Below are 15,467 nucleotides of genomic sequence, written 5' to 3' on the forward strand. Positions count from 1 at the left end.
CGGATACCTCAGATTTGTAATCCCTCCCCCTCGGTTGATTTGATTGGTCCGTTGACGAGAGGGTGAGCTCTGCAACTAAAGAGAGCGTCCGGAAAAAGCAACAAAAAATAACGCGAGGTAAGAAGGTAGGCGATTCGGCGACAGCGATAGAAAAAAAAGGCACAGGCGACGTGTTTCACGATGTGATCACAGTCTCACGTCTGTAAAATAAATGGTAATAATTACGCTTCTGCATGAAACCTTGTTTTGCGAAGTGCTCGCCAGGCCAGCCTTTCAGACGCCTGTGAGCCTCGTCTGTCTGACCCGTCTCCTTCCCTCCCTCCCGACGACCACCGAGCGAGGGTCTGAGGTCCGACCAGGACCGCGAGGAGAGGACGGATCAGAACAGGCCCGGCGTTCTCAGAACGGAAGCCCGGAAGGGTTTCCACGACGACACCGAGGCCTCTTCTTCCACCTCCGGTCACACGACACGAGCCTCCACATGCAAACCTCTCACAGAAGCATAAATATGGCAAAAAAGAAAAAAAGGAAAGAGTCACATACTTTGGCCCCGGGGCCACTGCTGTCGACACAGTGAACGACGGGGTCGTTTTTCAAACTGCGTAGGGGGGTGAGCGGGCCGTTACGACTTCACCCAACGAGAGGTACACCGGTTATGTCTGAAACCCTGAATAATGAGCTTTTCTCCGAGCGTGTTATTCGTGTGATTTGAAACCGAGAGTGTGATGATGAGAACCGAACCGCCACATTCCAGCTTCTACTTTAAGTGTATTATACTGTGGCATGGAACATTTAAATATGCCTTTTAAACTAATAGAGCATTGTAAAGAATTATGGACCACGATAATTAGGCCTATAACATTGTTCTCCTCAGTTTAAGTGTGTCTGTGTGTTGTGTGTGTGTGTGTGTGTGTGTGTGTGTGTGTGTGTGTGTGTGTGTGTGTGTGTGTGTGTGTGTGTGTGTGTGTGTGAGAGCCTTGTGGTCACAGCAACAACCCTGTGTGTTTAAGTAGGGGCTCTTAAACTCTAAAAAAACACAAAAGGAGGAAGAATTCTCTCCGCCCACAGTTCAGTGATTAAGTGTCTCGGGTTTCTTCGCTCCCTGTGACAAAATAACAACAAGCACTTAGTGGTTTCCGCTCCGTTTGTCCTCCGTGTAGAAACCCGGTCCCCCCCCCCCCCCGAGTTCTGATCAGGTTCTGGCGGACGGGGCGGGGGCGACCCGAGGATTCCGTGGGGGAGCCGGGCCGGGCGACTGGGCCGGGGGATAAGTGCAGTTGAGGAGGGGGGGGGAGGGGGGGGGGAGGGAGGGTCTGTCGATGTCTTTTTCAACCTGCAACTTGTCCCTGTCAAGAGACCAGCAGGGCTGAGTCGTCCGCCAACAGGAACAAGTTGCAGTCACAAGCTGATGACATGTCTTTTGCATAAATTAGGAACAGTAGCGGCCCTAGTACGCTTCCTTGTGGAACACCGCAGCTCACTGTGAGAGGGCTCTGTTGATGTTAGGGGGGGTGGGTTAGGGGTCGTGTGTGTGTGTGTGTGTCTGGGGGGGGAGGGGGTCCTCACGTCACCACCTGCTGTGCCGAGGAGGAGGAGGAGCGTTCGTGGGGGCAGGAGGAGCGCCCGCCCCCGCCCCCGCCGCCGCAGCGCAGCCTCTTCAGCAGCCGCCGGAGCTTGTGGGGGAAGTTCCTGTTCATCTGCCGGTACATGAGCGGCATGGCGAAGCTGCTCGAGAACGCCAACAGCTCCGCCACGCAGCGCAGGAAGTAGTACGCGGGGAGGCGGTGCTTGTTGTTGCTGTTGTTGCCGTTGCCGTGGCCTCCGCCGCCCCCGGGCGCCCCCCCGGCCACCGTGTGCACCAGCAGGGTGGCGTAGTACGGCGTCCACAGCAGGAACTGGACGCCGACGGAGGCCAGCAGCAGGCGGTGCACGGAGGGGTCCAGGCGGGCCGACGACGAGTCCTGGTCCAGCGGCGTGGGGCGCTCCTTGCGGATGCGCAGGATGAGCGCGAAGGCGTAGAGCACGGCGAGCGCCGGCACCGCGTAGCCGATCAGCAGCATGATGGCGTCGGCCGCCTGCTTGTTCTGCATCTTGGAGCACTCCACCAGGCGCGTGCTCACGTGGTTGCACACGTAGAAGAGCAGCGAGGAGAAGCTGGTGAGCACGGCGCCGCCCCAGATGAAGCCGCACACGTGGCGCGTGTTGTAGACGCTGGACATGTAGGTGCGCGGCAGCGCGCGCTCGATGTAGTAGTCCAGGCTGAGCAGCGCGGCCGAGTACATCAGCACCAGCGACGAGACGTTGAACAGGATGAGCAGCGTGATGTACACCTCGTCGTCGTACCGCCACAGGGGCCAGCGCGTGAAGCCGGGCCCCAGGAGCTCCGCGGGGGCCACCAGGTTCAGCACCAGGCCGGCGATGGCCATGTTGACGAAGTAGACGTCGGGCATGGTCATGGACGCCTTGTCGGAGAGGTTGACCGCCACCAGCAGGGCGTTGAGGCAGAGGCCCACGGGCAGGCAGACCAGCAGGTAGACGAGGGAGAGGACGGAGAGGATGAGGCCCAGGTCCTGGCACAGCCGCTGCTGGTCGACGCCGCCGCCGCCGCCGGGGCCCGACGTCTCGTTGGAGACCATGCAGCTCCACATCGCTGGGTCCTGCGGGGGCGGGGGGTATATACGCACCTCTCGCTGCGGGTCTCACTGTGGAGGAGAGAGAGAGAGACACGGGTTAGTTAGTTACAGCAGCCTGCGTCGCTGCGTTAAGACCCAATAACCTGATCCATAAGTAGGGTTGGGCACCGAGAACCTAACTTACGGTTCCGTATACTATTGATCATCTAGCGTCGGTACCTTTACACCCCTCTACTCTCTAGACATTTGTCACGATTTTACATCTTCTTTATTGTTCATTTGCGCATGCGGGTCAGTTCACACTGGAATCTGACATTGGGCCACATTCAAACGAAATAATGTGAACAGCCAAACAAAACAAAGTCAGCAGTGTGTGAACGCAGCCTAACTACTGTAACAAAAACAAGGTCTAAGTGAGAGTTATGGACCGAACCGCTCCGTTTGACAAGAGTGTGACGCGAAGCTACCGCTTCTCTCGCAGGCTACCGCCCCGCCGTTCGCCGTTTGACATCTGTGTTTGTTTATCGGGGCGATTCTGGTCTCGGTGGGTCCACTCTGCGTCTGCGGTGTCTGCATCCATTTAGAGTCTGCATCTTTCGAGCCGAGTGCCCGACGACAGGACCAGGCTTCTTCCCCGGCGAGGAGCGACAGTCGTCTTCCCCCGGCGAGGAGCGAGGGTCGTCTTGGAGGCGCAGGTGGGCCTGTCTGTCCCGTGATGTTTATGGCCTCCAGCCCAAAGACGAGCCTGGTTGTAATTACCGCTCCGCTGGGTTTCCCCCCCGAGAGACAAACCCCTCTCCCCCCACAGAGCTGTGAGCGACAGTAAGATGTCTCTGCATCTCAATAAAAATAAAAAAAAAAAGCCACTGAAAGCCGAGCGCGTCTGTGTCCAATACTGTAAATATACTGCCGGTGGGGGGGCGGGGGGGTCAACAAGTGGGAGGTTAGAGAGCGCTCGTCTGGTAATCAGGAGGTTGCTCCAGGGGCAGGCAACGAGCCGAAGTGTCCTTGAGCGAGACGCTTCTTAACCCCCTAACTGCTCCCGATGAGGCAGGTCGGCACCTCGGGTTGTAAAAGCACTTTGGATAAAAGCCGTTATATATAAATGCAGTCCATTGACCGCCGAGACACACCGACGATCTAAAAGAGATCGGACGTCATCTCCGTTGTGATCCGATAAACTAGAGTTCTGGGTGCCGAGAGTATCGGAGGAGGTCCGCCTGGCATCTGTTCACGTGGTCGCGGCCACAGTGACCCTCTTCAGAGGAAGATCTGATCATCTTGCAGGATGAGGAGAGACGAAGAAGAACTATATTCCACCCCACGGTTCTCCAGCGCGGATACAAAGCTACAGAGCTGTGCTGTGTGTGAATCTGCCACATCTAGGCTGTGAATCCGCGACATCTAGGCTGTGCGATCACACCGGACACCTTTTTCTTGCGCTCAAAGCGCGAGGCGCGGTGGTGTGTAGAGAATCTAAAGTGCACAGGGCGCAGCGAGCCACTGATTACCGTTGCTGCTGCCTCAGCTAACGCTACGTAAGTTACTGCTCACAGCCCTCTGGGCGTTGCTGTTCATCTCTCGGTCGTAGGCGAGACCTGCTCGTACAATAAAAACCAGGTTCGTCGGGAAAAACCCACCAAAATAATTTAGCTTCTCCTCCGTTATCGATTGGTTTGTTTTTCGCCGTCAATTTCTCTCTCGGATACCTCAGATTTGTAATCCCTCCCCCTCGTTGATTTGATTGGTCCGTTGACGAGAGGGTGAGCTCTGCAACTAAAGAGAGCGTCCGAAAAAAGCAACAAAAAAAAACGCGAGGTAAGAAGGTAGGCGATTCGGCGACAGCGATAGAAAAAAAAGGCACAGGCGACGTGTTTCACGATGTGATCACAGTCTCACGTCTCTAAAAGAAATGGTAATAATTACGCTTCTGCATGAAACCTTGTTTTGCGAAGTGCTCGCCAGGCCAGCCTTTCAGACGCCTGTGAGCCTCGTCTGTCTGACCCGTCTCCTTCCTTCCCTCCCGACGACCACCGAGCGAGGGTCTGAGGTCCGACCAGGACCGCGAGGAGAGGACGGATCAGAACAGGCCTGGCGTTCTCAGAACGGAAGCCTGGAAGCCGGGTTTCCACGACGACACGAGGCCTCTTCTTCCACCTCCGGTCACATGACACAAGCCTCCACATGCAAACCTCTCACAGAAGCATAAATATAGCAAAAAAAAAAAAAAAAAAAAGGGAAAGAGTCACATACTTTGGCCCCCCGGGCCACTGCTGTCATCAACACAGTGAACGACGGGGTCGTTTTTCAAACTGCGTAGGGGGGTAAGCGGGCCATTACGATTTCACCCAACGAGAGGTACACCGGTTATGTCTGAAACCCTGAATAATGAGCTTTTTTCCGAGCGTGTTATTCGTGTGATTTGAAACCGAGAGTGTGATGATGAGAACCGAACCGACACATTCCAGCTTCTACTTTAAGTGTATTATACTGTGGCATGGAACATTTAAATATGCCTTTTAAACTAATAGAGCATTGTAAAGAATTATGGACCACGATAATTAGGCCTATAACATTGTTCTCCTCAGTTTAAGTGTGTCTGTGTGTTTGTCTGTGTGTGTGTGTGTGTGTGTGTGTGTGTGTGTGTGTGTGTGTGTGTGTGTGTGTGTGTGAGCCTTGTGGTCACAGCAGTGAGCAGCAACAACCCTGTGTGTTTAAGTAGGGGCTCTTAAACTCTAAAAAAACACAAAAGGAGGAAGAATTCTCTCCGCCCACAGTTCAGTGATTAAGTGTCTCGGGTTTCTTCGCTCCCTGTGACAAAATAACAACAAGCACTTAGTGGTTTCCGCTCCGTTTGTCCTCCGTGTAGAAACCCGGGTCCCCTCCCCCCCCCCCGAGTTCTGATCAGGTTCTGGCGGACGGGGCGGGCGACCCGAGGATTCCGTGGGGGAGCCGGGCCGGGCGACTGGGCCGGGGGATAAGTGCAGTTGAGGAGGCGAGAGGGGGGGGGGGGGGGGGGGGGAGGGTGTGTCGATGTCTTTTTCAACCTGCAACTTGTCCCTGTCAAGAGACCAGCAGGGCTGAGTCGTCCGCCAACAGGAACAAGTTGCAGTCACAAGCTGATGACATGTCTTTTGCATGAATTAGGAACAGTAGCGGCCCTAGTATGCTTCCTTGTGGAACACCGCAGCTCACTGTGAGAGGGCTCTGTTGATGTTAGGGGTGGGTTAGGGGGGTCGTGTGTGTGTGTGTGTGTCTGGGGGGGGGAGGGGGTCCTCACGTCACCACCTGCTGTGCCGAGGAGGACGAGGAGCGTTCGTGGGGGCAGGAGGAGCGCCCACCCCCGCCCCCCCCGCCGCAGCGCAGCCTCTTCAGCAGCCGCTGGAGCTTGTGGGGGAAGTTCCTGTTCATGTGCCGGTACATGAGCGGCATGGCGAAGCTGCTGGAGAACGCCAACAGCTCCGCCACGCAGCGCAGGAAGTAGTACGCGGGGAGGCGGTGCTTGTTGTTGCTGTTGTTGCCGTTGCCGTGGCCACCGCCGCCCCCGGGCGCCCCCCCGGCCACCGTGTGCACCAGCAGGGTGGCGTAGTACGGCGTCCACAGCAGGAACTGGACGCCGACGGAGGCCAGCAGCAGGCGGTGCACGGAGGGGTCCAGGCGGGCCGAGGACGAGTCCTGGTCCAGCGGCGTGGGGCGCTCCTTGCGGATGCGCAGGATGAGCGCGAAGGCGTAGAGGACGGCGAGCGCCGGCACCGCGTAGCCGATCAGCAGCATGATGGCGTCGGCCGCCTGCTTGTTCTGCATCTTGGAGCACTCCACCAGGCGCGTGCTCACGTGGTTGCACACGTAGAAGAGCAGCGAGGAGAAGCTGGTGAGCACGGCGCCGCCCCAGATGAAGCCGCACACGTGGCGCGTGTTGTAGACGCTGGACATGTAGGTGCGCGGCAGCGCGCGCTCGATGTAGTAGTCCAGGCTGAGCAGCGCGGCCGAGTACATCAGCACCAGCGACGAGACGTTGAACAGGATGAGCAGCGTGATGTACACCTCGTCGTCGTACCGCCACAGGGGCCAGCGCGTGAAGCCGGGCCCCAGGAGCTCCGCGGGGGCCACCAGGTTCAGCACCAGGCCGGCGATGGCCATGTTGACGAAGTAGACGTCGGGCATGGTCATGGACGCCTTGTCGGAGAGGTTGACCGCCACCAGCAGGGCGTTGAGGCAGAGGCCCACGGGCAGGCAGACCAGCAGGTAGACGAGGGAGAGGACGGAGAGGATGAGGCCCAGGTCCTGGCACAGCCGCTGCTGGTCGACGCCGCCGCCGCCGCCGGGGCCCGACGTCTCGTTGGAGACCATGCAGCTCCACATCGCTGGGTCCTGCGGGGGCGGGGGGTATATACGCACCTCTCGCTGCGGGTCTCACTGTGGAGGAGAGAGAGAGAGACACGGGTTAGTTAGTTACAGCAGCCTGCGTCGCTGCGTTAAGACCCAATAACCTGATCCATAAGTAGGGTTGGGCACCGAGAACCTAACTTACGGTTCCGTATACTATTGATCATCTAGCGTTTATTTGAAAACGATTCATAAATAGGCCGACAAATATCAACGTTCTGGAATATTCCAGTAAAAGGCGATTATCACAGAATGGGCTGTTTTTCACCTCAAAACGGGTGCTTTTCAAAATGCTCTCAAACGGAAATGAAGCGATAAAAAACCAATCTGCCTCGACAGCACTGACTGGAAAATGATTCTTTGATAAGCGACGGGCAGATTAGACACATAGCCATAATTTAAAACATAGATTAGGCGATATTAACGTTAACATTGGCGCCGATGGTGGCATTCAAGCACTAAGTCGTGCGCCCCTGGTGGCACTGAAAGTGTTAAGAAGATGTTTGCATTTTTTTTTTATTAATTTGTTAATTAATACCCTAGTTACAGTTACAGCAACCAAATTAAACTGTATCAAGTCAACTGACAATGTGAATAGTATGGAAAAAAATAAAGGATTTTTCAAATAAATTTTTTTCTCCTGCGAAATAAGCTGTGACCCGTTTTGACCTTTGCACCTCAAAGAATCGGAACGGAGAATCTATTTAGAACAGGAATCGAAACGGAGAATCGGAATTGGTCAAATCCAAACGATGCCCAACCCGATCCATAAGTGGCGATAATTCAATGTTATCGTCGTGTATGGCGGATCACGACGTTGTGATAAAATTATGGTATCGTGGTCGTGGCACATTATAGTGTGTCTACATTCATAACACATATTAACAACTAACACATATTAACTCAAACTTCTCACAATGTGTTTCATTTGACATCATTACACTACATTGCCATGTGGTTCAATATGACAAATATCATAATTCTTTATTGCCTATAGTTATTGTAACATACTATAACCGATAGGACGTACAGACCCACATCTGCACCTTTGTTTACACAATTCTTCTCATATTTTTTATTAGGGCTGTCAGTTTATCGCGTTAATTAGATTAATTATTAATTACACTGCAAATTATCACGTTATGAAAATTAACAATTTTTTTTTTTTTTTTAAATCTCATTCATTCCATAAGAACGTAGAATAAACATTTACAATTTTTTTTTAATATGGTCCATTTGCATGTTCTTGGTATCTGATTCTAGGGACATCGATGGATCTCAGGGAATGTATTCCCAGTGTCAGAAATACTGTGTCTGTTACTAGGCTTAAGTAAATTGTAATGAACCAAATGAGAATATCAATTCAATTATTATTATTAATTTTTTTTTACTGTGAATAACGCCATGCTAAAATTGACCAGACCTGAAAAATCTAAGCAAATAAATAAAGGGAAGATGATTAAACAGTAAAAAAGAAAAAAAACTACATTACTGAATTCTGCCATCCGGACACATATGATTATATAATATCAGGAGGCCTAAAATGGTTATGCAATTAAAATGCGATTAATTAGATTAGTTCATTACAAATCCTGTAATTAATTAGATAAATTGTTTAATCGCCTGACAGCACACATTTTTATATTCAGAGTTGATTCTATTGTTTACACTTAATTCTCTCATCATCATCATCATCATCATCATCATCTTCGTTTTACGTCCCTATTTTCCCGCTGTGCAGGGGAGCAACCCCTCCCTCTCTGAACACCAACCCCTCCCTCTCTGAACACCAACCCCTCCGCGTGTAGCTTTATGCCAAGCAAGCAGTGCAAAAATTTATCGTAGTGGCATGCAGTAATGCGCCTTTCATTTTCCGCCGCCCAGCGCCCAGGTCGCGCGGAAATAGGCTGTCTATTGCCATTCTCTTTGACAAACTCTAACCTTAACCAGCTCCTTAACAACGCCTAAACTTAACCGTTCTAACCTTAACCAACTCCGAAACCATGCCTAACCTTAACCATAGAAATTATATTGCCATTCTCTTTGACAAACTCTAACCTTAACCAGCTCCTTAACAGCGCCTAAACTTAACCGTTCTAACCTTAACCAACTCCGAAACAATGCCTAACCTTAACCTTAACCTTAACCATGCCTAACCTTAACCGGCGAAATAACCTTAACCGGCGAAATAATACACGTTAAAAAAAATCACGTTAAAAAATATTTTCGATGGGATTCGAACTCGCCAGCAAACAAGCCATAGGATCCACAGCCATGTGTCCTTGCCAATTGAGCTATTGGTAGATACTGAATAAGGGGCGGTGACTTATATATATTGAGCTCCGCTCAAGGCGGGATCTCATGCGCATGCGCGGGCACCTCGCGCGAGCACGCCGGCGCACGCACGCACCTGAGCGAGCACGCCGCCGCCGGTGCACGCACGGTAGCATTTGTCTGAAAAGAAGGGCGCTTTACCGCACTAGCGTGCGGTGACGAATGCGGAAGCATTTTTGCACTGCTTGCTTGGCATTAACGTACAGGCAACCCCTCCCTCTCTGAACACCAACCCCTCCCCCTCTGAACACCAACCCCTCCCCCTCTCTGAACACCAACCCCTCCCTCTCTGAACACCGACCCCTCCCTCTCTGAACACCGACCCCTCCCTCTCTGAACACCAACCCCCCCCTCTCTGAACACCAACCCCTCCCCCTCTCTGAACACCAACCCCTCCCCCTCTCTGAACACCAACCCCTCCCTCTCTGAACACCAACCCCTCCCCCTCTCTGAACACCAACCCCTCCCCCTCTGAACACCAACCCCTCCCTCTCTGAACACCAACCCCTCCCTCTCTGAACACCAACCCCTCCCCCTCTGAACACCAACCCCTCCCTCTCTGAACACCGACCCCTCCCTCTCTGAACACCAACCCCTCCCCCTCTCTGAACACCAACCCCTCCCTCTCTGAACACCAACCCCTCCCCCTCTCTGAACACCAACCCCTCCCCCTCTCTGAACACCAACCCCTCCCTCTCTCTGAACACCAACCCCTCCTCCCTCTCTGAACACCAACCCCCCCCTCTCTGAACACCAACCCCTCCCTCTCTGAACACCAACCCCTCCCTCTCTGAACACCAACCCCTCCCTCTCTGAACACCAACCCCTCCCCCTCTCTGAACACCAACCCCTCCCCCTCTCTGAACACCAACCCCTCCCCCTCTCTGAACACCAACCCCTCCCTCTCTCACAGTGTGTTCCAGGACAGAGGCAGCCGAGGTTCTTCTGGAAGAATAATACAAAACTGCATTTGTCTGACGCCCCCAGCAGACTTCTGTCTGTCTCTCTCTCTCTCTCTCTCTCTCTCTCTCTCACTGTATGTCTCTCTCTCTCTTTATGTATCTCTCTCTCTCTCACTGTATGTCTCTCTCTCTCTCTCACTTTATGTCTGTCTCTCTCACTTTAGGTCTCTCTCTCTCACTTTATGTCTCTCTCTCTCTCTCTCTCTCTCCCCCCCTCTCTCTCCCTCACTGTATGTCAATTCAATGCAATTCAAATGGCTTTATTGGCATGACGTACTTCTACATGTTGCCAAAGCAATATTAAACATAAACATGGATTACAAACAGATATAAGTACATACAAAATATCATCGTAAAATAAAACATCAAGTATTACGGCGTAAACATGTCAGGTGACTGTCACTCACTGTCCCTCAGTCTGTGGCAGGCAGCAACATAGGCTGCTGCTAGCTCACAGCTTGTTGAGTCCTCCCCTAGTAGGACTGGTAGTTTTTCTGTATCTGGTAGTGCGAGAAAGCCTTTTGTTATTAATTCAAATTTTTTTAAATGCGTTTCTCTACCCCGGAGCTGTGAGCTGGATTCGCCTGTTCGAATCCAGCTCACAGCTCCGGGGTTGTCACCAGCTTGGCTGGCCGCTCACACTAATACAATTGGCAGTATTAGAGGGTGGGAGAAGCTGGCGGGGTGGGTCCGGGTCGTTGTAAACAGCGACTCCTACAGTTCGGTCGGGGCGCCTGCTAAGCGCGGATAGGATCTAAGGGGGATAGTGATCCTCCCACACGCTACGCCCTCTCGATGAGAGTCCGCGCTGCCAGGTGAAAAGAAGCGGTGATTGGCTGGACGTGTGTCGGAGGAAGCATGTGGTAGCCTCCACTCTCCCAGATGATCTGACTGTGGGGGGTAAGTGCGCAGCGACCAGGAAGGGATTGGGAATTGGCATACGACTAACATTGGGATGGGAGAAAATCGGAGGAAAATGGAGTGGGAAAAAGATCAATAATAAAAAAAAAAAAAAATGCGTTTCTCTAATATATTTATATTTTTCACATTTGGTGAGGAAGTGCCACTCAGTTTCAGGCTCACTGAGGATGCAATGACAGCACAGCCTTTGCTCTGCAGGGAGCCAGGTTTTCCTGTGCCTTCCCTTTTCAACAGCGAGGCTGTGCTCACTCAGTCTGTATTTTGTCAAGGTTCTTTTTAGTTGTTGTCAGTCACCATGCTCTCTCTCACTTTAGGTCTCTCTCTCTCACTGTATGTCTCTCTCTCTCACTTTATGTATCTCTCTCTCTCACTGTATGTCTCTCTCTCTCACTTTATGTCTGTCTCTCTCTCACTTTAGGTCTCTCTCTCTCTCACTTTATGTCTCTCTCTCTCTCTCTCTCTCTCTCTCTCTCTCTCTCTCTCTCTCTCTCTCTCTCTCTCTCTCTCTCTCTCTCTCTCTCTCTCTCTCTCTCTCTCTGTCTCTCTCTCCCCCTCTCCCCCCCCTCTCTCCCTCACTCCCTCCTGTGGAGAGTTGACCTCGTGTCGTTCACATGGTCAAGCGTCCGTTCTTTACGAGCGCCGCTCTCTTTAGACTCTGCTCTGATTCCCACTGTTCTCTGCTCTGAAGCATGGCCTCCTTCTGTTCAGGTTACCTCCACGTGGGGGGGGGGGGGGGGGGTGAGAGGGGGGTGGAATGTGTAGATTTATAGAGAGTGAAATGTAACGCAGGCCCCTGGCGAAGACTCAGCGCCGACCGAGGTTGTGTGACGTCGGGAGGCCTCGGGGTCAAAGGTCAAAGAGAACGTCCGTGCAATGTGAAGAGGGTGGGGGGGGGGGCAGGCTCATTAAAAACGCTGTTACGTAACCCCCCCTCCCTCCCCCTCCCCCGCACTGGAACATGCCAACTCAGATCATCTGCAGATTCGTCCTAATGGAATGTGGATCAAGAGGAAGTGAGAGCGTGAGCTTCTATCAGTGAGGAAGAGGGGGTAAGAAGAGGAGGAAGATGATGAAGAGTAGGTAAGAAGGAGGAAGTTCAGGCTGTTCTAGTTGTTCATTAACACGTTGACCGCCAGCAGCAGGGGGCGCTGATGCCCCATTCATCGCCAGGTCTTTAGTCAATGGATATAGTTTCAGATTGGGACATTTGCGAGTGCTTAAAATATATCTTATATTATATCTATGGGTCTAATAACGCCGTCGACTGTCAGTGAGTTGCTTCCAGTCAACATGCCCAAAACAGATTGTTTTTTCATCCGTACATTTCCGTTTTATACCGTTTTGAATAGAGTATGGTTTGGGTGCTTTTGAGTAATTCCAGGAAAAAGACGAGAAAAAGGCATTTTAGTGTAATCCAGTCATCACGCTGTAATTTTTGGGCTGATTATCTAATCATCCTGAAATCAACGCTAGATTATCATTATTATAATCTCGTCGTGCATACATGAAATGACCGTCGTAGCGGGGCTCTCGCCCCCCCCCCCCCCCCCCCCCCACCGCAGTCAACGATAATAAGCACATACACTTACACACAGATAGCTGTGATCGCGGTAGAAATAAATGTCAGATCAACGATACATTTTTTATATAGTGTTCTTACCTTGTATCTGATGTAATGCAAAAGAAATAATCCAATTATCTGATCGCAATTCCAAATAATGCTCGTGGAGGTCTGTACCACACTACCGACCGTTACATATGGGCGGGCGGGCGGGGTTACTGTTCGATGCCATCGTTGTATAGAAGTGGCTCGCCTGAGTATTTAAACCCCGCCCGCCCGGCTCAGATCGCCTCCTAAAACACACCAGCTCATTTCCAATGAGATGCAATAGCTCCGTAAGGCAGTAGAGGGCGGTGTTGACCGTCTGCCAGCTCAGACAGGGTCTGAAGGGGATACCAGAGGCTGCAGCTATGAATTATAAATCGATATAGCGAATAAACAAAATAACGATCCCAAAAACTAGTTAACTCGTTTCTGGCGCTGAACGCATGGCGGGCAATAACGAGTCAACTCGTTTCTGGCGCAGATTGTGTTAACTGTCTTTGTTTATTTTTCTAATATCTTTATATTCAGTGTTAATTATATTGTTTACACTGTTTATTTTTCTCATATTTCTATATTCATAGTTAATTATATTGTTTACAGTCTTATTGTATTGCCTATATTTATATATTTATATTTATGTCCCTCCCCTCTCCGTGCCGCTATGACGCCCATATTTCCCCAAGGGGATCAATAAAGGAATATCTCATGTCATCTCATCTTAAGAACGTTTGGTTCCGTGTCTCCCTCCCAAAACACTACGCAAGAGACGCTCTCCAGTTCTCCTGCGTTCATTCAGGAATGACGGTGTTTACGTTTGTGTGGCGAGTCTGAACAGGGTCGGGAGGGAGGGGGGGGGGGGGCGTTCCTTCATCTACTTACATAAGAACCCGACTACTATAGAGGAGTCGCTCTGCCTGGAGACACAGACGGACACTACCGCAGGCAAATACTGACACAAGGAGACACACACATACAGGTACTTGCCAACTGTAAGGAGAATACAGAAGCTAGAGGGGAATGCTTACAGGGCTGAGGGAACATAGGGCTGTAGGAACATAGGGCTGTAGGAACATAGGGCTGTAGGAACATAGGGCTGTGGGAACATAGGGCTGAGGGAACATAGGGCTGTAGGAACATAGGGCTGTAGGAACATAGGGCTGTAGGAACATAGGGCTGTAGGAACATAGGGCTGAGGGAACATAGGGCTGTGGGAACATAGTGCTGTAGGAACATAGGGCTGTAGGAACATAGGGCTGTAGGAACATAGGGCTGTAGGAACATAGGGCTGAGGGAACATAGGGCTGTAGGAACATAGGGCTGTAGGAACATAGGGCTGTAGGAACATAGGGCTGAGGGAACATAGGGCTGTAGGAACATAGGGCTGTAGGAACATAGGGCTGTAGGAACATAGGGCTGTAGGAACATAGGGCTGAGGGAACATAGGGCTGTAGGAACATAGGGCTGTGGGAACATAGGGCTGTAGGAACATAGGGCTGAGGGAACATAGGGCTGTAGGAACATAGGGCTGTAGGAACATAGGGCTGAGGGAACATAGGGCTGTAGGAACATAGGGCTGTGGGAACATAGGGCTGTAGGAACATAGGGCTGTAGGAACATAGGGCTGAGGGAACATAGGGCTGTGGGAACATAGGGCTGTGGGAACATAGGGCTGTAGGAACATAGGGCTGAGGGAACATAGGGCTGTGGGAACATAGGGCTGTAGGAACATAGGGCTGTAGGAACATAGGGCTGTGGGAACATAGGGCTGTAGGAACATAGGGCTGTAGGAACATAGGGCTGTAGGAACATAGGGCTGTAGGAACATAGGGCTGAGGGAACATAGGGCTGTAGGAACATAGGGCTGTAGGAACATAGGGCTGTAGGAACATAGGGCTGTGGGAACATAGGGCTGTGGGAACAGGCTCCCTGTAGAGAGAGTGAGTTTCTCCCTAGGGGCCTCAGCCGCCCTCCCTCCCTGCCCAGACAGAGACAGGTGCACTGGGATCAAGGCAGTGCTGTGAACAGGGCACTGACTCTGACACCAACCGCTAGATGACTCATTCACTGGAAGGCGGCTCGACGAACACACGTGGTTCTTCACTGTCGTGTTTGATCCTGTTAGGAGCCGAGGAGGAGAAGGAGGAGAGCCACTACTACTGCTTTCATTTCCCACATCTTCCATTCCACTCCTCCTCCTCCTCCTCCTCGCGCAGATTACGTTCAGATTAGATTCCAATGTGTTGTTGTTGTCATCGTCATACAGCACGAGTACAGCACAACGAAAAGAGGTTTGGCATCCAAGTCCAACCAGAGTGCAAATGTAACAGTAAAGTGCAATAGTAATATACACAATGTACAGGTGACTAAACTGGGTATAAAATATATGAATTAGTACTACTGAGTAATAGTGCTAATCAGGTGTATGTACAGAGTTGTAGTATTAATGTGTACAGTGATGCAGGTATAAAGACACTATGGTAGTAAGTCATACTGGCCAGCACTGTAACTAAAGAGTAGGTAAGAGATATGTACAGATATAGATATAGTATTAATATGTACAGTGATACAGGTATAAAGACACTATGGTAGTAAGTAAGTCATACTGGCCAGCAGTGTAACTAGTAA

General features: G+C 51.5%; 2 protein-coding genes across 3 annotated transcripts in view; both read right to left on the reverse strand.

Moving 5' to 3' along the window:
• Positions 1-1,562: 1,562 nt before the first annotated feature.
• Positions 1,563-2,450, reverse strand: LOC311239865 (putative G-protein coupled receptor 146; the record flags this gene model as incomplete). Its single annotated transcript, XM_084328311.1, has 1 exon — positions 1,563-2,450. One exon carries the CDS (start codon positions 2,448-2,450, stop codon positions 1,563-1,565), a length of 888 nt encoding a protein of 295 aa, XP_084184437.1.
• LOC311240108 (putative G-protein coupled receptor 146) overlaps positions 2,328-15,467 on the reverse strand; it is a 48,188-nt gene continuing 35,048 nt past the window's right edge. The window contains exons 2-3 of one of the 2 annotated variants that reach the window (XM_084328632.1): positions 5,914-7,049; positions 2,328-2,702 (exon numbers count right to left, since the gene is read on the reverse strand). In XM_084328632.1, coding sequence (XP_084184758.1) covers positions 2,453-2,702; positions 5,914-6,995 — 1,332 coding nt within the window. In that variant the 5' untranslated portion in view covers positions 6,996-7,049 and the 3' untranslated portion in view covers positions 2,328-2,452. The remainder of the gene's footprint in view (positions 2,703-5,913; positions 7,050-15,467) is intronic. The other variant, XM_084328633.1, reaches the window with a different exon arrangement.

This window comes from Notolepis coatsorum, assembly GCF_963971535.1.
Source record: "Notolepis coatsorum genome assembly, chromosome: 14".
In the NCBI taxonomy this organism is placed as follows: domain Eukaryota; kingdom Metazoa; phylum Chordata; class Actinopteri; order Aulopiformes; family Paralepididae; genus Notolepis; species Notolepis coatsorum.